The 24,881-nt window shown below is 40.6% G+C and overlaps 1 protein-coding gene across 2 annotated transcripts in view; it reads right to left on the reverse strand.

Annotated features, from left to right (window-relative positions):
- The window catches only part of SOS2 (SOS Ras/Rho guanine nucleotide exchange factor 2), a 330,826-nt gene that overhangs the window by 111,608 nt on the left and 194,337 nt on the right, over window positions 1-24,881 (reverse strand). For both annotated transcript variants that reach the window (XM_030214043.1, XM_030214042.1), the window contains 3 exons: window positions 17,031-17,153; window positions 8,833-8,936; window positions 257-479 (listed from right to left, as the gene is read on the reverse strand). In XM_030214043.1, the coding sequence (XP_030069903.1) occupies window positions 257-479; window positions 8,833-8,936; window positions 17,031-17,153 (450 nt within the window). The remainder of the gene's footprint in view (window positions 1-256; window positions 480-8,832; window positions 8,937-17,030; window positions 17,154-24,881) is intronic.

Genomic DNA, 24,881 nt, shown 5'->3' on the forward strand with positions numbered 1-24,881 from the left:
AATTTGGAAAGGAACAAACCTGTGTATCAATCCATGATGCAACTTAGTGTTCTGGTCTCCTCATCCCAAAGATATAGCAGAAGTAGATAAGGTGACTAAATACGCTAGGGTGCTTCAGCTTGAAGAAGAGACAGGTGTGTGTGTATGTCTTTATGGCTTTTTCCATTTCCCTTATTTAGGCACCCATTTGCATAAGGTAGAAACATGGAATCTTCACTTGGAAATCTGAAAATATACAAACATTCAAAAAGTGTACCTGTAAAGATCAGATTCCAGAAGGGTTAGCTGGCGAGCTATTTCAATGGGATGAAGGGTCATGAGGTCAAAAGTTTCAAACTGTCCAACCCGGCTAATGTGCCATTCAATAGGAGGAGGAGGAGTCTCAAAAGTGATGTTATGACTAATGCCATTAGCTTGAACTTGTTTCTTCCTTCTGATGATCTTTGCAATAGACTCCACCCATTTCTTCATGGATTTTCCTAGAAAAATAAAAGCAAAACTGTACAGCAGATTTCCAAATCAGTGCAACTATTCAACAAGAACACTATGCTGTATAAATCTCATGCTCTTTTCATATCTGTAGCACACCAGCTCAGAGAAGGGCAAATCAACATCCTTGGAGTATATCATAAGGGAAAACTACATTTTCAGTTAAAACTAAAGGAGAAATTAGGTTTTACCTGCTAAATTTCTTTCCTTGAGTACCACCAGACCAGTCTAGAACCAATGAACTATGCCAATCCAACAGCAGATGAAGACAAACAAGTTTAAATCTGCTCCATAATCCTCTTTTGAAATAAGAAAGCACTAGAGCCTGACTTACATAAAAAGGGAAATACTATTGTTGGTTCAGAATTCCTCTGAACTGAAGTAATGGATAGAAAAAAAGTTGGTTTTAGTGTGAGACATTTAAGAGTTGCCTGCATCAAAGGTTTGAAGGACGACAGATCTAAAGCTCAAAGCACCAAATTCAGGCTTCATTCAGGACAGCAGGGCTCACGCAACCTGAAAATGATCTACAAATTAACCGACTTCCGCAAACAACTGAAGACTCATCTCTTCGAGAAAATTTATTGTAAGGATCAAAAACACATGAAGTCCATACATACTAAAAGAAATGCATCAATACACTCCCTTCTGAACTACTCTCACCCCGCATTGTCACCACACTTCAAACTCCAACCACAGATACGTTATACCCTATGTTCTCTTGAAATTGTTCTATCGCCTATCTTTTCCCCACTGTAACTTCACATGGTTTCCACGCCCTCACAATTTTTGACTTGACTTTGTCTTCCCATAACTCCTCACAATGTAACCCATAATCGTATTGTAACGATGTATTTCCATCCTTCACAAGGTATTGTAAGCCACACTGAGCCCGCAAATAGGTGGGAAAATGTGGGATACAAATGCAATAAAATAAATAAATCTAAGATGAATCAGTCCTCTCAAAATCTAACCACATCAGGAAACAAGGCTAAAGACACTGTTACTATGCAGGTCCTGAAGCATAATAGCCCAGGCACCTGAATCTTCAAAAAAAAAATCAACAGATAAAAACCCTTCTTGGAGACGGGCTAGAATGTGGATGATTGATGCCCCAAAAGGTCTAGCACTTTTGAACCTGCTTATAATTTCTTTAAGATTTGTTGTTTGCACCCTGCATAGATTCCGTTTCAGTAATCCACACTGGCAAGAACCATGGTTTGAATCATGTTGTGAAATACATCCCTTGGAAAGTATTGTTTTATTCAAGTTTCCACATTGTGTGGAACATTTTCTTTGTGGTAGCCTTGGCCTGGTTTTTGAGTGATAGGGTATGGTCTATGGTGATTCCTAGGATTTTCAGATTGTCAGAGATAGGGTGGGATGCTTCCATGGCATTGATGGTTGTGAAGAGTGTGGTGTTGTGTGAAGATGAGAGTATGTTTTTTCCCTGTTTAGTTTTAGCTTGAAGGCTGATGCCTATGATTTCATGGTGTTCATGCTGTTCGTGATTTTGGAGGCGATTTCTGATGGGTTGTTCTTGAAAGGGATGTAGGTTGTGACGTCGGCATAGATGAAGGGGTTAAAACCTTGTCTGGACAGTGACCTGGCAAGTGAGACCATCATTAGGTTGAATAGTGTTGGTGAGAGTGGTGAGCCCTGTGGGACTCTGCATTCTGCTTTCCAGGGTGAAGAGATTACTGAGATAGCCTTTACTTAGTAGGATCTAGTGGTCAAGAAACCCTTGAACCATGCAAGTATCTTCCCTCCAATTCCTAAATTATCAAGGATTCTTTGTATGATTTGGTGGTCCACCATGTCAAATGCACTTGACATGTCAAACTGGAGCAGGAGGATGTTTTTGCCTATTGAGATTTCCTGTTTGAATTTGGTCAGATGTGTAATCAGTACTGTTTCAGTTCTGTGGTAGGATTAGGATTCATGTAAAATGGAGAATCTGTTGATGCATTCTGTTAGTTGTTTGGCCACAACATCTTCCATCATTTTAGTTGTTAGTGGTATGGATGCAAATGGCCTGTAGTTTGAGATATCGTTAGTGTTTTTCTTGGTGTCTTTTGGGATGGGTGTGAGCATAATGCTTCCCTTATCAAGTGGGAATTGGCCTTACTGGAGCATAAAGTTTAGATGGAATCTGAGTTCTTCAGTGAAGCGGGTGTGGGTGCTCTCATAATGTAGTTGGGGTATGTGTCTAGTGAGCAGAAGAGAATTTCCTTATCGTTTAGGGTACTGTCTCAGTGGAAAGCTGGGCAAAAGTTGTCCAGGTCCTGTCAGCTGGCGTTTCCTCTGAGGGTTGATCAAGTTCGTCTATGAAGGATTCAAGGTTGGTATCTTCCTGAGGTATACTTTTTCTTTGGTTGATTATCTTCTCTATGAAACATTTAGCTAGCTCATTTGCTGGTGGGAGACCTTCGTTTGTTGTCACTGTGTTAATGTCAAGTAGGCTGTTTACAACCTTGTATAATTTCCTCATGTACTTATAGTCATAACCTAATTATTCCAGGTAAAATTTTCTTTTTGTTTGTACCTCGTTTGTGTTTCCTTCCATGAGGCTAGGCTATTGTAGATTCATTTTTGTTTTTTTCAAGCTCGTTCTTGTCTTTTGCATTGTGTTTTCAGTTCTTCCAGTTCCTCATTGTACCATGGGATTGTATTGTGTTTTTGTGAGGTTCTGATTCGCCTGGGTGCTATTTCGTCTAGGATGGCAGTGCATATTTTGTCCCATTCAGTGAGGAAGTCTGTAGAGTTGGTTGGTGATGACCACTGATTTTCGTACATAGAACGCAAGAATGTCGTTGTGTCGATTTTCCCTCGTTACATAAGAGTTTCAGCTGTGTGTTTGGCAGGTTCCTGTCTCTTTCCAGTATAGGGTCATGTTTAGCCTGAAGTGGTCAGACCAAGGGGTTTCAGTCCATTTCTGGTTCTTTGCTGAAAAGTTCAGGTCTATTGAGAATTTGTATGCTAGTAGGTCTAGTGTATGACCTTTTATGTGGGCTGAGCTCACTGGTGGCCTACTGAATTCCCATAGTTGAAGAAATTTGTTGCACTCTCTTGTGCATTCTGTGTTTTGGTGTTCTAGATGTAGGTTAATGTCTCCCATTACCATCACATTCAGGTTTGATACACATGTTTGAGATAAAAGTCCATAAAGTTTATCTGGGCGGCCCTCCAGTTTTCTTGGGGGTCTGTAGAATATGATACAACATAGGTGGTTAAGCAGAGATTTGTTCTTTATCCTGAGGCGATTTGTAGTTGCAGTGTTATGGATTCATCTATGGTTTCTGTTGTGAAGAAGGATCTGTATAACAATGCGATGCCCACTCCCTTTTTCTCCTTTCTAGACCAATGTAGAATTTTATAGCCTGGGAGACAGAGGTCTGAGATTATGTGGCTTTCTTTGTTGTGGATCCATGTTTCAGTTAGGAAGACTAGTCTGAGATCATCCTTCATGATCCAGTCCTTTATGGTTTCCGTTTTGTTCACTGCTGATCTAGCATTTATGTATCCTACTGGAATTGGTAGGTAATTTTCCTCTGTTTTTGGAGTTTTGGGAATTTTCACTAGTTGTCACTTATTTGGTTTATTAGGTTGGTTTGTGCCCTTAAGTCGTCTGCTGTGTTTGATACGTGGCTGAAACTCTTCTTTTGTTTGGTCGACTTTTTGCTTGATGAGAGGTGGTGTGTCTGGTTGGGTGGTTTAAGTTGTAAAGTGTGGGTATGATGTCGTGGTCGTTCTGTGGTATGGCTCCTGTTATGGTTGTTAGTGTTAGGATAAAGAGTCCTAGGAGTTTTATGGTGAGCACATTGGCTTCTTTTAGTATAGTATATTGGTGGGGGGGGGGGGGGGGGTCTATAGTGGGTGGTATATCTGACCAAGCAGATGTATGAGGTAGTTTAGTATGGTAGTCATGCAAGTTAATTTCTAGTATGTTTTCTATGAACTCAGTCCAACAGGGTTCCGAGAGGTAGTCCTGTGTTACGTACCTGGGGTCCGGCACATGGTCATATGTCACTCATCCGATTCTGACTTGAAACTGTTCGCTGAAAATTCTTTCTTCTGCCTGTGCTTTCACATGCCATATTTCCCTCTTGGCTTCTTTGAGTTTAAGCCAGTAATCTCTTCCATGATCCTCCTGTTAAGAACACAACAGAAGGATCTAAGTAAAAAGGTTCAGTATTTCTTGAAGGAAGCCTCCTTTGCCCTAATTTTTTGAACCACTTGCTAAGAAAACCATATAGGCTTCCTGTTTCTTTTGTTGTTGTTTGCTTTCCTTGTGTAAAGATCAGCTGCCATTCTTATAGCAGCTTTTAGCTTGGACACTGTGCTTCCACTTCACAGCTCTTTCTTCGAGTATTCCTCCATTTTACCAAAATCAGCATGTCTGAAAGCCAGTACTTTGTGCAGCTGAACTCTGCTTTCACTCTTATATCAAACCATAACACGTGTGATGATCACTATTGCCTAGGTGGGCACCCATTCAGACATTGGAAACAATGCCTCCATTTGTGAGCACTAGATCTACTGTCAAAACCCTTCCCTCGTGGGTTCTGTTACCATTTGTCAGAGCAAGGCACTTTGAGAGGCATCCACGATCTCCCTACTTCTTTCCGATTCTGCAGAAGGGACGATCCAGTCCACATCAGGCAAGTTGAAATTTCCCAGCAATAACGCTTCCCCTTTCTTACCAAGCTTATGAATATCTTCGATCAGATCCTTGTCTAGCTTCACCATTTGTACCAGAGGTCTGCAGATAACATCTATGTGGAAATAGGTTCCATCTTCTCTTTACAGAACAATCCATATATAACCTGGTAGGGTCACATCCCATTCGTAAGAGTCACTGAACCATGTCTCTGTAATAGCAACAATATTCAAGTCTTCTTCAAATATTAGAGCTTACAAGTCTTGAACCTTTTTACATAGGCCACAAGCATTTGTGCTCATTGCTTTCCATGAGTTATTTCGTGCACCTCTTCAATGTCGCTTTCGGCACCTAACCATTGTACCTCTACCCAAGAAATCTAGACAATTTTTAATTGTCTGCACTCTTTGTCCTTTAGATTGTAAGCTTCTTTGAGCAGGGACTGTCCTTATTTGTTTTTGTACAGCGCTGCTTAACCCTGGTAGCGCTCTAGAAATGTTAAATAGTAGTAGTAGTTAGTAACCCCACTGCTGTCATGTTTTGCTGGGGGTGACTTTCTGAATTTCCTTTCTTCCTATTGTCACCCCCACCCACTAGTTTAAATGTTTAGTAACATACAGTCTGAATTTCTCCCCAAGGATACTTTTTCTCATCACAGAAAGATGTAGCCTATCATTAAAAGTACAGCCTGTGATTTTGCCAGGTACTGTCTCATCCTCCTAAGTATCTGAAACTCTTTTCTTTACACCAAGTTTCAAGCCATTTATTGAACTCCTCTGTTTTATGTAGTCTTTCTTCTCCCTGTAGGAATAACTGCAGAAAAAGCTGTAGACTTAACCAAAGGTTTGAGTCCCTCCCCAGCTTCTTGAATGCTCTCTGTGCAACAAGCTTGTTATTGTTAGCCAGGTTATTTGTCCCCAGGTGGATTACAAAATCAGTATTACAATCCTTACTTTTTTCTTGGATCACATTCAGTATTTGGTTGGTATTTCTGGTAGCTGAGGATCCTGGCAGGCATTTCACTAGATTGGGTCCCTTGAACTGTGCTCCTAAGTTAATGCCTCTTATAATGGAGTCTCCTAGCAGTAAGAGTTTTCTGCTTTGAGCCAATCCATCCAACAAGCCCATCATCATCTGCTGGAGACAAAAGAAACACTGAAGAGCTTTGTCTGCATGGTGCCCTTATAGGGCAGAACCCTCTTCGGACTGGTCTCAGTCGTCATCTGCAGGTTGTTGAGAATAACACATTGGTTCTGGACTTGGCTGGTAAGGACAATAAGGAACAAACACTTCTGGACAGATATCAGAAGCCCCGCGTTGTTCCAAACAGCGCTCTAAAAATACCACCGGAACAGTGCGAGGCTATAATGCCCCTATGATCAAAGCTAACGGCATGCAAATTTATGCATACTATTAGCTCTGATCATAGGGGTACTTCTGCAGGAGGATTATGCCTGGGCATGCGCCCAAGGCACAATCCTCCCACAGAAGTGGTTTGATAGGTCCAGGATTTTCTCCCGGACCTGTCAAACCTAAGCCCATCCCCCCCACCCCAAAAAAACCACAAGATCTGGAGGTCTGGTGGACCTCCAGGCTCCCCACCCCCAAAACACAAAAACCCTGGTGGTCTATTGGGCTCGCTAGCTTCCCCCCCTCTTCCACATCAAACAAAAACACCTTGGTGGTCCAGTGGGACTGCTATCTAGCTAGCCCATCCTCCCTCCCCCTGGTGGCCTACCTCCTGTAGTAGAAGTGGAGAAGGGAGGGACTAACACTCCCTCCTCTTTGGGCGCCTTCCCAAAATGGCAGTCCATGCATCCTGGGATGCGCCGGGCAGGCTTAACCCTTATATGGAAGTTAAGCCCCCGCCTAGTGCATCCTAGGATGCACCAGGCAGGGTGGAACAACGCCGCTTTGGGAAGGCACTCGAAGAGGAGGGAGGGATTGCTACTCATTTCCTCCTCCACTTAATACTACTACGGAGAGATAGGACGTTGACGCCGGGGGGGGGGGGGGGGGGGGGGGAGGAGGGCCTAGCTAGATAGCGGTCCCACTGGACCTCCAGGTCTTGTTTTTTGTTTTTTTTTTGAGGGGGGGGGCTTAGGTTTGACAGGTCCAAACCTCTTCGATGAGTCTCTCTCATTCCTCTCTCGCTGGCAAACCATAACGCCAGCTCGGAGCTGGCATAGGGTTTGCAGCAGTAGCAGCGGCCCTGTTTGGCGTACTGCCCACCGATCATGAGGGAGGAATGCAGGAGACCCTTAATTGCATGCAATTAGCATTCAGAGCAGTCAAGCACATTATTACAAGCGATCACTGGGCAGGAGCAAACGTGGCGCTAGTACGGCGCTATTGGCCTCTAGTGCCCGCATTTGCTTCTGATCATCAGCCCATTAGTGAGAGTAGAACAGCTAACTAATCCATGATCAAAATAATCTAACAATAGTAATGTCAAGTACTTTCAATACCCAATTTCTTTGTATACGCTGTAGTGAAAATCTATTTTTCGTTCATACTGTAAAATATTAAGGTGGACTTTTCAGGAAACACAGCATGAAGAAAACAAGTTTGGAACGCAGGCGGACTGGCTCCTGGAATTCTTTCTAACCTCACTGTGCTTGTTAGGGTAGTGGCGGGGGTGATTTAAATGGAGCAATACTCAAAACAGTCTATATGTTTGGAAAGAATAATAAAACAAATTGTAATAATATACCAAACCATCAGATATCACTGATAACAGATTTCAAAGGATATATTTTACATTTGACAAAGATTTTACTGTCTCAAGGCAACAAGTATTGCTGCTCTTCTCCAGCACTAGTTGGCAGAACATAGCAACCATTAGCAAACTACATGGTTCAGTCACTAGGTATTACTATACATAGCAACCATTAAAGAAACTATATGGTTCAGCCACTAAATTTGACAGTAGAATTTACAAAGAAAACAAAATACATATCTGAATTACTAAAAGCCACCTCAGTACAGATAGGCATTTAGCAGTAGTGATAGGGAAAGGTGTGTGATGGGGGAAAGTATTCAAAACATGCTTCACTGAATAATTTACAATTCCTTTGTTTTGAGGAGATGGACCGGGGGGGGGGGGGGGGGAGGTTTGTCTCTGGTTGCATTTGACTGTGTGCATGGGTGTATGACCAACAGAAGATGGGAACAGGTAGTCTAAAAGGAACATTTCTCTACTATGTTTCAAGTGCATCAGTGTTGTTGTGCTGTGTAAGCTAGAACTGCTTTTCCCACAGAAATGCATTGGGCTCATGTTGTGGAGGACTCTAGAATCTCTGATTCAATCTGGCCCATTTTCAACTCTGTGTGTCTTTTTCTTGATTTCTCCCCCATGATAATTTGATCCCACTCCATTAAATTTCTTAGGACATTTGCTCCAAGACAGACATTCTCAACCCCAGAATAACAAAAGTAGATATAATTAATATGAGCTGCATTTCACACAAAGCCAGTGAGATCACTTTGCTATCTGAAGCATTTGAATCACCCTGAAATATCAAAGTTTGCACTCCCATTAAAACAAATTAGTCATTCATTCTTCTGAAGTAGACACAATGAACTCCAACTGTAACATGGCACTATATATAATAACTGCTGTCTGCATAATGCTCTGGGTAGATGCAGAATATATAACAGAAATACTCTAAATAATGACTTACCTCTAACACCTGAAATAAATGACTCAAGTCTATTAAGCAACTCGGGGTCTCGCTCAAAATCATAGAAATGGTGTTCAACCCAGTGTCGAAATACATTTAATACCCTAAAGAAGAGGAAAAACAACCATTAGTTACCACTGCTGCTCAGAAGTGGGATATGCACTTCCTACAGGTCAGAAAGCATCACAACAGCCACCCTCTAGCTGAGGAATGTCACTTATACTTGGATGTAAAGAAAAATAATTTATGTGCCTCCTTTTATTTGTTACATTTGTACCCCACATTTTCCTACCTATTTGCAGGCTCAATGTGGCTTACATAGTACCGTAAAGGCGCTGGCCAGTCAGTTGATAAAAAATAACAAGGTTATATTGTGGTTGAATGAGGTAATTGTGTATCAGGCATCATGTGGGTCGAAGAGTATTGTCCAGTACGATCATTGGTTATATTGTGTTGCTGGGTGTAGAGATTTACGTTGGATCAGTGGGGTAAGCCTTTTTGAAGAGGGTGATTTCCTGAAGTTTAGGTGGTCATGGATTGTTTTCACAGCTTTTGGGAGTGCATTCCATAGTTGTATGCTTATGCAGGAGAAGCTGGATGCGTGGGTTGTTTTGTATTTGAGTCCTTTTCAGTTTGGGTAATGTAGGTTTAGGTAAGATCGTGATGATCTGATTCTGTTCCTTGTTGGTAGATCTATGAGGTCTGTCATGTATCCTGGGACTACGCCGTAGATGATTTTGTGGACCAAGGTACAGATTTTGAAGATGATCCATTCTTTGATTGGGAGCCTTTTCCCTCACAAGATGAACACAAGGGGCTACAACATTGGCAGGTGAATGCCATTCAGATCAGCTAAGTTAGAATGATGGTAAATAGGCTAGTGGTGGAAATGTTAAATTTAAAAAGTTTTCTTAGATAGCAAGCATATATTTTTAAGATACAGTAGAAAAGACAGATAAACAGATAAATATTTAAATATTAGCATTTGTTTGAAAGCGACATCCTGGGGGTAATTTTATAATTGACTATATCAAAAAATACCAAACAGATCTGCTGTCGAAAATGACTAAAGAAACCTTATAGTAAAACAGCGGAAAAGGCCTCAAAGAGCTTCCAGGTCTTGAATTGATCTGTTGAAGCTATATCGGGTCTATAGACCCTACTTTCATCATTAGCCTGAAAAACCACTCGTGCTGGTAAACGGTGATATTTATATTTTCAGAGACATTTTATTATTTTATTTACTCTATATCTACTGTACTCTATCTTAAATTCATTAAGTGAACACCTCACTTATCTTTATAGTGGGTGCTTCCTGGATAGCGTGTTACAGCTGAATTCCTCTCTGTCAAACAAATGTGTACTCTTTTCCCTCTGTGGGTAGTGTTGAATCTTCTAAACATTCTTTCAGCATACACTTTCCCGTTTATACCTGACACACAAATTTTCTAGATTTATTTTTATGTTCATCCATATATATTTTCAGAAGAATGTGAATAAGTGCAAGTAAAGCCCTCCTCAACCCCCTTCCGAGAAAGCCTCGGCTCTGTCTAGCCAAAGTTACATACACAGAGGAAGTACATAGGAGTGCATATCTAGCAAGGAGAAATTAGATCTTACCTGCTAATTTTCATTCCTTTATTTCCAACAGATCAGTCCACAACATGTGTGTTATGCCCATCTACCAGCAGGTGGAGACAGAGTACAAACAGAGCTCTGCCATAGAGATCTGTGTAGCTGCTCCCGGTTAGTATTACGATAACAAAACAATGGAACATACTGTAAGCATGTTCTCCTCTCTTTTTTAAAGAAAACCTAAACAGAAATAGGAAAATAGTAAACAAAAGCAAATATAACTTGTTTTTGTTTGTAAGAACCATAGTGTTCAACTGATCAAAAACTTTAAGAGCAGAAACTTGGAAAGTATATACATGCAGGAAGAAAAGAAAGACGGGCTTCTGGACAGATCTGTTAGGATGAAAGGAAAGAAAATTAACAGGTAAGACCTAATTTCTCCTTTCTTAGCCTCACCAACAGATCCATCCAGAACTTGTGGGATGTAGAAAAGCAATCCTCAAATAGGGAGGAAGACAAAAGCCCCCGCCATCAGAACTGAAGCTTCAAAGGAAGCATCAGGTCTGGCAGAAACATCCAACCTGTAATGCTTAGAAAATGTATCACAAGAGGCCCATGCTGCTGACCTGCAAGTGTTCTCTATGGTAAATGCTCGTGACTCTGCCCAAGAGGTAGCAATTCCTCTGGTGGAATGAGCCTTAATAAGCAAAGGCAGCTCCTTACCAGCTAGGGAACAAGCAGATGAAATGGACTCTTCAATCATCAAGCTATAGTAGCTTTAGATGCAGGTAGCCCCTTTCTAGATCTGGAGGATAAAAAGGTCAGAACATCAAAATTCATTAGTGATCTCTAGATCTCTCATGAGGGTCCTAAGCATGTCTAGCAACTACAGGGTATCATAATTTCTTCCATAGTCTTCCCACTGAAAAGAAAGATATAGTGGCTGAATCAAATGGAAGGATGAAACCACTTTATGGAGGAAGAAAATAATTGTCCTAATGGCAACACCAGCTTCAGTGAAACGAAGAAAAGGGTTATAGTAACATAGTAAATATTGGCAGATAAAGACCTGCATGATCCACACAATTTGCCCAACAAAGTAGCCAGAGTTGAATCTGGCACTATGCACAGGTTCCACTTCTTCATGATTTAACAATGGTATACTTAATCGCTGAGTCCCCCTGCCAATTTTGGGGCATACAGACCACAGAAGTCTGCCTGACCATCAGTCCTACTTCCCAACTAGGAGTCACCGTTGAAGCCCATTCCAGCCTTCATCCTGTTCTGTTTTTGCCATTTACAGGACCCAGACCATAGAAGTTTGCCTGGCATTGGTCATTATTCCCAACCTCTGAAGCTGCTGTCAAAACTCACTCCAGTTATGAGGTCATTTAAGTTTTGCTTTAATTGGATTCCATCTTTCTTCTATATAGTGTTCTTCTGTGTTTATTACTACTACAGTTTATCCCATTCATTCTTGAATTCCATCACCATTTTTCTCTTCACAACCTCCTACGGGAGGGCATTCCAGGCACCCACCACCCTTTCTATAAAAAAGTACTTCCTAACATAGCTCCTAAGTCTTTCACCTTGCAACCTCAACTCAGGAACTCTAGTTCTATTGCTTCCTTATCTCTGAAAAAGATTAGTTTGCATATTAATACATTTTAAATATTTAAGCGTCTGTATCTTGTCCCCCTCATATCCTCCTTTCTTCTAGGGTATACATATTGAGATCTTCAAGTCTCTTCTCATACATCTTTTGTCACAAGCCCTATATCATTTTTGTTACTCATCTTCCTCTGAACCACTTCAAGTCTTTTGATGTTCTTAGCAAGATACAGCCTCCAAAATTGAATACAAAACTCCGAATGGGGCCTCATCAACTACTTGTACAAAGACAGTAACACCTCCTTTCTTCTACTGGATATGCCTTTCTCTATGTAACCTAGCAACTTTCTGACTACAGCCACCGTCTTGTCACATTGTTTTGCTGCCTTAATATTCTCTAACACTCTCACCCCAATACTCGCTCCTGGTCTGTGCTTATCAGCCTCTCACCCCCTAGCATATACGAATTTTTGGGTTTATATAACGCATGTGACTCACTCTACAGTTCTTTGCATTAAATTTTAACTGCCAAACATTAGACCATTCTTCTAATCTTTTTAGGTAATTTATCATGTTGTCCACTACCTCCGGGGTGTCCATTCTATTGCACACCTGTGTGTCTTCTGCAAAAAAACAAACTTTCCCTTCTAACCATTCAGCAATGTCACTCACAAATATGCTGAACAGAATTGGCCCCAATACCAACCCTTGGGGCATTCCGCTACTCACCTTTCTTTCCTCTGAATGAATTCCATTCACTACCGAGCCTAGATTTCAGAAACTCTCCTAGTAGAGGCCAAAGCCACCAGGAAAACCCTTTTAAGTATTAGATCCCTAAGAGAAGCTTTCAAAAAGGCTCAAACGGAGACTTCAGGGGAACCTTGAGCACTAAGTTAAGGATCCATTTTGGGCAAACACATCAAAAGATTGGTTTCAACTGGTTTACCTTTTTCAAGAAATGGCCACTATCTGGGTAGATAGGTAAGAAAGAGTTCTGCAGACGACCTCTGAAATACACCATGCTGCCACCTGCACTTTAATAGACTTTAAGGCTAGACCTTTCTTAAATCCTTCCTGCAAGAATGCTAGAACATGAGTCAGGGAGGACATGGGCCTTTGAGAGCCCTACACTTCAAACGATCTCCAGACTCTAGCATAAGCCACTGCTGATCTTTTCCTAGCTTGGAGTAAGGTGGTAACAGCATCCTCTGCATACACTTTCTTTGTTAATCTAGAACTTTCAAGAGCCAAGCCATAAGACCAAAGGGAGATGGGTTTTCCATCTGGATTGCACCATGGGAAAGAAGCCCCCTGAGAGGCAACGAAGTAACGACTGGTCCACCTGGAAACGAATGAGATCTGCATCCCAGGGCCTTCTTGGCCAAGAAAGGAGCCACCAACACTATCTGACCAAGATGACAACCAACTTGGCTGAGAACTCTGCCTATCACTGGCCAAAGTGGAAATACATACAGAAGAGTGTCATGGGGCCAAGCTGAAGAAGCGCATTCAGACCTTCCAGATGCTCCTGCTGATGACTGAAGAACCAGGGAACGTAGGCGTTATCTCTTGTTGCCATCAGATCCAAGATCCAATACTAGAAGCCCACACTTTCATCGAGATGAAAGGATAAGCCTGTCTCAAAAGCTCCCATTCTCCTGGGTATAAGAAATTCCTGCTCAGGAAGTCTGTCCGAGTGTTCAGGGTTTCTGCTATGTATGCTGTCAATAAGGACATGTGCTTCTCCAACCAATGAAAAAGATGAGCCTCTACAGCCAGGGAGCACTCTTTGTGCCTCCTTGCTTGTAGAGATAAAAGACCGCTGTTGTGTTGTCTACTGACAGAACTCTGACCAGTTTTCCTTGAATTAGATTGACAAATGCTAATAATGTTCTACTAACAGCACTTAATTCCAGTAGATTGATTGACCATGATGCTTCAGTGGTGGTCCATTGAACCTGACCAGTGTAGTGCAGACAATGAGCGCCCCCCCACCCCATCTTCAGAGGCTTTTGTCTGTGGCCACCACAATCCATTCAAGGGAGGCAAGAGAAAGACCTTCTAAAGACTGGAGAATTGAAACCACTACTTTAGGCTGTACCATACTTGAGCCATCTATGGAAGCTAACAATTGTATTCCTGAGTAATGGGAGACCAATGGCAGAGAAGAGAATATTGTAGGAGACTCATTTTGTATTTGCAGCTGCAGTAGAACATCCAAGGTGGCTGCCATCATACTCAGTACCTGCATATAGTCTCATGCTCGAGGCTTCTGAGGCTGCAACAGAAAGCACCAAGACTGAATCATTTGTTTCCTGAAAGTAGGGAGGACCACTTTGCTTGCTTGTGTGTTGAACTGAACTCCCAATTACTTGATGACTGGGAGGATGTTAATTGGCTTTTGGCAGAGCTGATTACCTAGCTCAATGAGTGGAGAAGATGCACTACAGTGGAGGTTACTTAAATACTGTTTGGATAAGCTTATGCTCTTATTAACAAATCATCAAGATAGGGATGAACCCAGATTCCTTGACATCGCAGGAAGGCTGCCACGACCATCATTATCAGAGCTGTGGAAAGAACAAACGGCATTGCTTGAAACTGGAAATGACTACTGATGCTGGTGATGAGGCAAAATTGGAATGTTACAGTATGTTCTCCTTAAGATCCAGGGAACCTAGGAACCAGCCTGGTAGAACTGAAACAATCACAGGACACAGGGTTTCCATCCTAAAGAGCTGAACCTTGAGAGCTTGGCTGACATGTCTGAGATCTAAGACTCAACAAAATGATCCTCCCTTTCTCAGGGACTACAAAAATAAATGGAATACCTTTCCTTATCTCACTCATTCCTTGGTAATGGGCACACATAATTAAAGAAGAGTTTGCAAGGTACTGAGCATTGTTAACCTCTCAGGAAATCCAGACTGCCCCAACTTGACTACCCCTATCGGACTGACTGTCCACTTGTCCTTTAGATTGTAAGCTCTTTGAGCAGGGACTGTCCTTTATGTTAAATTGTACAGCGCTGCGTAACCCTAGTAGCGCTTTAGAAATGTTAAATAGTAGTAGTAGTAGTAGTAGTAGTAGTAGAGATGCTATCTAGAAACCTGCAATGGGTAGGAACATTCCAGTTTGTAACCTTCACCGATAGAAATTCCACTGATCGGAATTCATTTTTGTCCACTCCTCAAAAAAACTGTGTGTTCAGAAATATTGTTTATTATAATAGTTTCTACCATTTTGCCCTGCACCAACATCACTATCACTCCTAGAAACTCTTTTTAAAAACTGGTGTCAGACTGTCCACCTTCCAAACTATTTTAATGATAAGCTAGAGGAGTGTGGTAGCCGTGTTAGTCCACTCTTAAGGTTATCAATAGAAATCAAACAAAATAAAACATGGAAAAGAAAATAAGATGATACCTTTTTTATTGGACATAACTTAATACATTTCTTGATTAGCTTTCGAAGGTTGCCCTTCTTTGTCAGATCGGAAATAAGCAAATGTACTGCTACAGTACAAGGAGAAAAAATCCACAGACAGAATCCCCCTTGTAGTGACATACAATCCAGAGCTGGAAAAACTGAGGAAAATCATAAGAGATCTACAACCTATACTCCAGGAGGATGAATTACTGAAAGAGATATTCCCATCCCCACCAGTACTGGCCTTCCGACAGCCATCCAACTTAAAACACAAGCTAATCAGAAGTAAGCTTCCATCACAGACTGAAAAGGAACCGAAGGGCACACTTCCCTGTAATTTATCCAGTTGCAAACTATGCCAAAATATTTCACAGGACCCCCCAGTCATCCACAAAGGAAAGATATTCAACATAAAGGAATCTTTCACTTGCTCATCTTCCAATGTGGTATATATCATTCAATGTAAAAAATGTAACGAAGGATGCTATATTGGAGAAACAGGCCAGATGCTTAAGACAAGATTCAATTTACATAGACATCACATGAACAATACTGGTGCCAGTAGGGCTCCCACGCCTGTTGGTCAGCATTTTACAGGACCAGGACACTGTACCAGTGACTTCACAGTGAGAATCCTGAAAGGTAACTTTAAAACCATACAAGAACGTAAGACCTTTGAAGTCAGAATGATTGAATATTTTAACACCCAACAGAAAGGACTTAACAAGGATCTGGGGTTCCTAGCCCATTACAAACCATAAAGCTGTATTCTCTGCTGATCACCCCACCCCTCACCTATCCACACCCATCCTGTTAGAATATCAATGATATGCTTTGATGTCCCCATGCATACCTCCTACCCACCCCCATCCTCCCACCCTGTCAGACTGTGAATGTTTTCACTTATATACACTGTCAGCTAGCACATTTGCTTATTTCCGAACTGACGAAGAAGGGCAACCTTCGAAAGCTAATCAAGAAATGTATTAAGTTATGCCCAATAAAAAAGGTATCATCTTATTTTCTTTTCCATGTTTTATTTTGTTTGATTTCTATTGATAACGATAAGCTACAAATTACTAATTGTAGACTGGCAATTTCATTTTTTAGTTTTCAGTTCTTTGGGGTTTAAACCACTTTATCCAGGTAATTTGTTACTCTCTAATTTGTCTCTTCACTTTTTTACATCTTCCATATTCACCGAGATTGTTTCAGCTCATCCAGTTTGTCATCGTTAAATAGCAGTCCTGCAAGTGAGTTGCTCCCTTACAACTTCCTTAGTAAAGATTAAACCAAATAATTCAATTACTCTCACTGCTATGGCCTTGTCCGTTCTCTGTACCACTTTTACCTCCCTCAATCATCTAATGAAAGAATCTGTCCAAGGGTGGGGGAGAAAAAATGACAATCCAATCTAAGCTTGAGGTTTGACACCTTGACACCATGATCCCCATCAACCTCTGACTTCTACCTGGTTGGTTATAACTAGAGAGCAGGGCTATGGAAGTTGTGGGTTGAAAAAAGTTGGTTAGAAAAACCCTCAATAGCTGTACCACCACTAGAAAAGAAGGCAGAGTTCAAACCTGAGTTGTACTGGTTGGACGTATTCTTTCCGAAATCTTTTAAGGTCTGCACTGATTGGCTGCTCGCCCTTCTCTGCTGCAAGCCGATCTGCTTCTGTAGGTTCAGGATCTGGAATCTCAAACCTATAAAACAAGGAAGGCACAATGAAGTATGTACTAGTGAATCCTGATGGGCCCATACTGGCCAGAACATAAGGGGAGACTACATGACAAAAGCATATTTACATTTCTCAACCAGGGCCAGTCTAATCATTAGGCAAGACTAGATGGTCACTTAGGGTGGCCATTTCTGAGAGGCAGCAAAGAACAGCTGTAGTCAAAGCAAAATAATAGATTCAGACACCTACACAAATTTAAAGAACCATCAGTACATTATTATAACTGCATCAGGGGTGTAGTTCCCTAGAACAAGCCCAGCAAAATGCCCAGAGCTGCTGAATGGTAGGAGCCGCCTGCCATGCTCTCCCTCTTTATATTCCTCCCAGCTTCCGGTTCAAGCACGTCCTCTCCATTCTCTGCCCCTCTTGCAGGTCCAGTACCCTTCTGATTATCTTGCCTAACACTCACTCTCCTGCGGTCCAAGAAACTTATAGCCAGCGCTGCAATGCAAATACAAATAGGACACTTCTGTTCTTCCTTCTTCCGTGTCCTGCCCACAGGAAGTTGTATCAGAGGTGGCGGGATACAGAGGAAGACTGCAGGGTCTGCCGATCAGATGCAGCATGTCTGTATCTGCATCACTGTGCTGAGTGCTAGCTGTAAGTTTGCAGGGCCATGGGGGTAAGGCAAGGCAGAGGGAAAAACTGGACCCACAGAAGGGGCAGAGAAGAGAAAGCATGCCAGACCTGCAAGGGAGGGGAGTGAATGAGACATGCCAGACCCACAGGGGTGAAGGGGAACAAGTGATATATGCCAGACCCCCCCCCCCCCCCCACCAGGACAGGGTGTGTGAAAGAGAAACATGCCAGACATGCAGGGAGGGAGGCAGGGAAGAAAGGAGAGGAAATTGGACTGCATGGGCAAAGGGGATAATGGCGGGAAAAGAAGAGGACAGATGGGGGACAGGAAGAGAGAAACTGGTTTGGGGGGGAGCAGAGGGAAAAAATATAGAGAGATCAGAACATAGGGTGGGTGGATACACTGGACCAATGAAAGGAGGGAGCAAGAGGGAGAGATGCTGGCCCCAAGGTGGGGGAAGGTCCAAGAAAACAATAGGGTAATCGATCTGCAAACTCCAAGATGGAAAACAGACGAAGCAGATACGTACGTGGAAAACAATATTTAATAAATATAGCTCAATAAAAAATTAGCAAGCCCGACACAGGCCGTGTTTCGCCAAACTGGGCTGCATCAGGGGCTAGAAAACAAACAGTTATATAACAGTTAGAACAAATATAAACAAGTAAAAACAAATAATAATTATATTCCATTACCATAATTTCATACTTGGCTGATAATCATAGAACACCATGATAATACAATCTAATACATAAAAAATGAATTAAAATATCAAAATGATGATATGAAATTTTATAAGTATACAAATTAAATGATAAATGTAAATTCAACAATATACATCAATAACATACCATTTAAAGACAGACAATATATATATATGTGTGCATTATTAATAAACAGAATACGAATAAAATACATATTATAATAATGAATAGTCAATTTCATTATATATTGTACATATAAAAATAAATTAAAATGCCAATGAAATATATGCTGCATTTGTATTTGAAGTAAATTTGACACATACCTAATAAATATCTGTATGATCATATAATCTCCACTTGAAAATCTAAAGAATATGGAATCTCTACATATAAAAGGCACATCCAACGTTCTAAATTTGTAGTTGCAAGATCACATGAGTGTTTGCCCCGCCCCGCGTCACAATGTGATGACGTTGAGGGCGGAGCAATGACACTCAACAAATCAGATTGTCATTGGGTAATCTCGGTTTCCACTCCCCAATGCAGCCGTCATTCCCATACACTCAAAACCAACCAAAATCGGCGCTGGACCCCGTCCCCCCGCCCGCAGTCCCCCTCACCCACCCTCAAGCAGCTGCTCGCTCACCGTTCCACCGCCCGCCCTCCCTCCCTCTCCTCTCCGACTCCAGCCATGGTGCACGACGATTACTACACACGAGCAAGGAAGCCCATTGATCAATCTCTGTTTCCACTCCCCAACACAGCCGTCATTCCCATACACTCAAAATCAACCACACTGACGTTTTTTTTTCCTTCCGAGGAGACTCAGCAGCAGCACAACGAGTCACTTTCTGTGCAGCACACAGAAACGAGGAACGTCGCTAGAAGGAAGGACAAAACTCTTTGGATGCCCATGCCCCTGGTATGTGCAGCCACCCTAAGAAACGACCACCCACACAAAACTAACCACTGACTCGATATCTGCACCCTCTCGCCCCCCCCCCAACCCACCCAAAATCTAAACGCAGACTTCCACACAACCAGAAAACCAGACAAATACAAATGGAGATAAAAACAGCAAGCAGGCAGGTTCCCAAGTAAGTGCTTACAGGAGCTTCAAAAGACACACTCCCCCCAACCACAAGCAAACACAGCTATCCACAACACACATTAAAGACTTCACAGGCAGGTACCCAAGTGCTTAAACAAACTTCCTACCCCCCCCCCCCAAAAAAAAAAAAACCCCCACATCAAAGCACAGCCTTCCATAGAACAAGGAATGCTGACAAATACACATGCAGTTCAAATTTGCAAACATAGCTCACCAGAACACAGGCATATTAACGACTTGGCAGGCAGGTTCCCAAGTGCTTACAGGAGCTACACCCCCCCCCCCCCACACACACACACACCAAAAAAAGGAAAAACCAACCTTCCACACAAGCAACAAACACACAAAAAAAGAAACACACACACACATTCACTCTCTCTCACACACAGTCAATCTCACACATACTCACCCAAACATACACACTCCAAGGAAAACCTTGCTAGCGCCCGTTTCATTTGTGTCAGAAAAGGGCCTTTTTTACTAGGGGTAAAGGACAAAAGGGTTTTGTGTTTGGTTTCTAAATGCACACCATTTTAATTTATTTGAAACCTTCCCATCTGTATATATGAATATCATGAAATCTAAATTAAATATCACTAAAACAGCTTTAAAAATTATTCTACCTGGTAGAAACAGCAATTTTAAATTCTGTATTTTCAGATCATCCTCCTATATAATAAAACGCATCTCCAACATTCTGAAGCTGACTGCATGGCTGAGGCATTCCTGCTCTCTGTATCCATCTCCTGAATTGACATCAGGTACTTCCGGGTTCGTCACAAGCAGAAGTGACCAACCGCACGAGGTTTCTCGGCTTCAGAATGTTGGAGGTGCATTCTATTAAATAGTATTGGTCAGTTCCTAGAAGCACAGCCAGAGCTCAGCGTCCTGCACAGTAACGCTCAGACACCACAGAGAGAGAGGGGGCGCCTGACACCAGAGAGAGGGAGAGAGGGGAGGCCTGACACCAGAGAGGGTGGGGGGTATCTCTGTCACACACACACACACTCTCTCTCTCTCTCTCACAGTCAATGGGCTAGATGCATCAACCAAACGTTAAAAAATCTAAATCGTAAAAGTGCTTAACGAATTTGAAACAACAGCTCAGAAATGTTCGGTGCGGTATTGAAAAGTACAATGTATCATACGTTCGTAATCCCCGTCATTAATTTGCCCCTTAAGCATGCGCAGAGCAGCCAAGCGTTATGCTGGCTGCTCTGAGCATGCCACAAACGTATTAAACCTATGTAGGTTGCTTATGTCAGACTGGGGCGTGCGAGGGGGGATCGCGACCTGCAAGCCTTTTAGCTCTCTGATCTAGCAGAAGAGTGCAGTTGAAGATAACTCTAAAAAGAACGACCCTCGTAAACCCCTTTTGTAACAAAAGACCTCTTTGCAGCTTGTTTACAGTACTGGGAAAATTGGCTTCAGGGGATAGCAGAGAGTGTTAATTTTCAAAGCTGTGGGAGAAGGAGAGAGAGACAGGATTTTTAAGCTGCAGGGAGAAGCAGTATGTTTAGTTTTGTAGTGATGCAGGGGGGAAGCGGAGAGCCACGTGTTTGTATCTCATTTTTCTTTTTAAACATGCCGGCTTGGATTTTTATGGTGCAGGGGGCAGCGGGGAGATGACAGCTCAGGCCTTAACGACAGGTCTGAGCGCACGTAAAATTTCTGACGGTAAATGATTCGTTGCAATTGTCGGTATGGTTAAGTGCATTCTGAATTGTCCACATTTGAATGGTAGTTTCTCGTTTGCATTCCGTTTTCGTTAGTTGCTTGCTTCGTAGGAAAAAGGCCTTTAATGCATGCAATGGTTAGGAATTTCCTTCATTAAAGGGTTGTTAGAGAGTCGTTAAGGTTTAATGCATCTAGCCCAATGTCTTTCTCTTTTTCTCTCTCACACACTCTCTGTCTCACACTGTGTCACATTCACTCTCTATGTGTCACACAGTCACTGACACATTCTCTTGGTCTCATACACTCAGTCTCACAGAGAGTCTGTGTCTCACACACACTCTCTCTCTCTCTCTCTCGCACACACTGTATCTGTGTGAAACACACTCTCTCTCTCACACTGTGTCTCACATACACACTTGCACACACTCTCATTCTCACATACATACACACTCGCACCCAGACTCACACTCTCTCTCTCTCTCACACACACACATTCACTCTCTCTCTCACACACAGTCACTCTCACATACACTCTCTCAAACATACACACTCCAAGGAAAACCTTGCTAGCGCCCGTTTCATTTGTGTCAGAAACGGGCCTTTTTTTACTAGTAAATAATAAATAATAGAAAATTAAAAGGAAAAGATGTAAAAAATACAAAAAGGAAAATGAGAAAAATATTATTGCTGAAGATTATAAAAAATATAAAGAATAAAAACATAAATCAAAAAAATGAAACCAGAAAACAGAAAAAAATATATCATAGGCAAATATCCAAATCTTAAACAATTGAAAAATGTATGTATGTATTCTTTATTAAACTAACCTAATTCAAAGATTAGATTATTTAAGTATTTTTATATATATTTCTTTATATATATTTTTTTCTTAGACAAAATGTAATAAATAAATTATGTGCGAATTTGAATTCAAATAAATAAATAATTATAATTGGTAATATAAATAAAATATAATGATATAAATTACCTTATTTGTTGAATTCGCAATTGAAATGTACACCTTGACAGATGGCACTTCACAAAAAAGAATCCTACAACGGACATGTGACAATGTATCAGGGATATAATGCTATATATAATAAATAATTCAAAATAAACATATGTATGCCATCACTAAGTAAAATGCATTTAATGATGTATGTTAGACCTTTCTTAATTTACAAATGACCAATTTTATTTCTTTCTAAGCTCAGCACTACAAATGTGCAATAGCAGTGGGTAGAAGAACTATAAGCTTATGGCTGATTCAAAACAAGTAGAAATTTAAAACGAGTAGAAATTTCAACATTGATGGTTTCTTTTCTAAGCTTAACGCTACAAATGTGCAATAACGGTTAGTTAACGAACTACCATGTGAATGGGGTATACTAAAATGAAAGATAGGCATATGGCTGATTTAAAACGAGTGGAGATTACAAAGGTCCAACAGTGATTATTTCTAAAACGAAAGATAAGCTTATGGCTGATTAAAAACAAGTAGAGAGCTTTTAAATTTCTACTTGTTTTGAATCAGCCATAAGCTTATAGTTCTTCTACCCACTGCTATTGCACATTTGTAGTGCTGAGCTTAGAAAGAAATAAAATTGGTCATTTGTAAATTACGAACGGTCTAACATACATCATTAAATGCAATACGACATTTTACTTAGTGATGGCATACATATGTTTATTTTGAATTATTTATTATATATAGCATTATATCCGTGATACATTCAGGCTCATTTTCAAAGCACTTAGCCTCCCAAAGTTCCATAGAAACCTATGGAACTTAGCCTCCCAAAGTGCTTTGAAAATATGCCTCATGGTCACATGTCCGTTGTACGATTCTTTTTCGTGACGTGCCATCTGTCAAGGTGTGTCACATGTCCGTTGTACGATTCTTTTTCGTGACGTGCCATCTGTCAAGGTGTACATTTCAATTGCAAATTCAACAAATAGGTAATTTATATCATTATATTTTATTTATATTACCAATTATAATTATTTATGTATTTGAATTCAAATTCGCACATAATTTATTTCATTTTGTCTAAGGAAAAATATATATAAAGAAATATATATAAAAATACTTAAATAATCTAATCTTTGAATAAGGTTAGTTCAATAAAGAATACATATATACATTTTTCAATTGTTTAAGATTTGGATACTTGCCTATGATTTATATATTTTTTTCATTTTTTTCGATTTATGTTTTTATTTTTTATAATCTTCAGCAATAATATTTTTCTCATTTTCTTTTTTGTATTTTTTACATCTTTTCCTTTTAATTTTCTATTTATTCCATATTCTTTAGATTTTCAAGTGGAGATTATATGATCATACAGATATTTATTAGGTATGTGTCAAATTTACTTCAACTACAAACGCAGCATATATTTCATTGGCATTTTAATTTATTTTTATATGTACAATATATAATGAAATTATTGACTATTCATTATTATAATATGTATTTTATTCGTATTCTGTTTATTAATAAAACACACACATATATATTGTCTGTCTTTAAATGGCATGTTATTTATGTATATTGTTCAATTTACATTTATCATTTAATTTGTATACTTATAACATTTCATAATATCATTTTGATATTTTAATTCATTTTTTATGTATTAGATTGTATTATGGTGTTCTATGATTATCAGCAGAGTATGAAATTATGGTAATGGATATAATTATTATTTTGTTTTTACTTGCTTATATTTGTTCTGTTATATAACTGTTTGTTTTGTAGCCCCTGATGCAACCCAGTTGGGCGAACCACGACCTGTGTCGGGCTTGCTAATTTTTTATTGATCTATATTTATTAAATATTGTTTTCCACGTACATATCTCTTCGTCTGTTTTCCACCCAAGGTGGGGGATGCAGGAGGAGGGGAAAGAGAGGGGATGGGAAAGGGACACAGAAGGGATGCACGGAATGGAGGAAGCAATGAGGCCAGGGACATTGAGAGGACAGATGCTGAATACAGGAGGGAGGATGGAGACAAGAACATAGATGGAAGATGCTGGACAGGACAGATAAGGGATGCAGAAGGAAGCTGGATGGTAGACATGGTGTGAGAAGAAATGTCAAATGAACAAGAGACTCTGGAAAGAAAAGAAAAACAGAAGACAGCAGAAGAGACACTTGGACCAAAACAAATGAAAAAATAAAATGCTCAGACAATCAAGGTAGAAAACATATTTTATTCTGACTGTATTAATTAGAATATGCCAACTTTAAGAAATGTGCACCTCTGATATCTTGCATTTCGGTTTCTATTTCTCTAGTACTGCTGTACATGTAGAGTCTGACTTCTTTAAGTTTCCAGTTCTGATGAGTGGTCCATTGCTTCATATGCGTGTCACCAGGCTATAGTATTCTGCTAGCATGTAGTTTCTGTGAGGTATTCTGCTAGTGTTTAGTTTCTGTGAGGGATTTATTGCAGTCTGGCCTGTTTTCTAGCAGGAAGTATATTGTAGGGTGCTGCCTGCTTATAGGTAAGGGGGTTGTATTTGAAACCTGGATACAAGTGCTACTTTATTAAGACAGGTTTTCTATAGAGGTCTAGAATAGGTTTTTATTTTTAGCAGCATTTGGTTACTGGAGTT

The sequence above is a fragment of the Microcaecilia unicolor genome, chromosome 9 (assembly GCF_901765095.1).
Source record: "Microcaecilia unicolor chromosome 9, aMicUni1.1, whole genome shotgun sequence".
NCBI classification, from domain to species: Eukaryota; Metazoa; Chordata; class Amphibia; order Gymnophiona; family Siphonopidae; genus Microcaecilia; species Microcaecilia unicolor.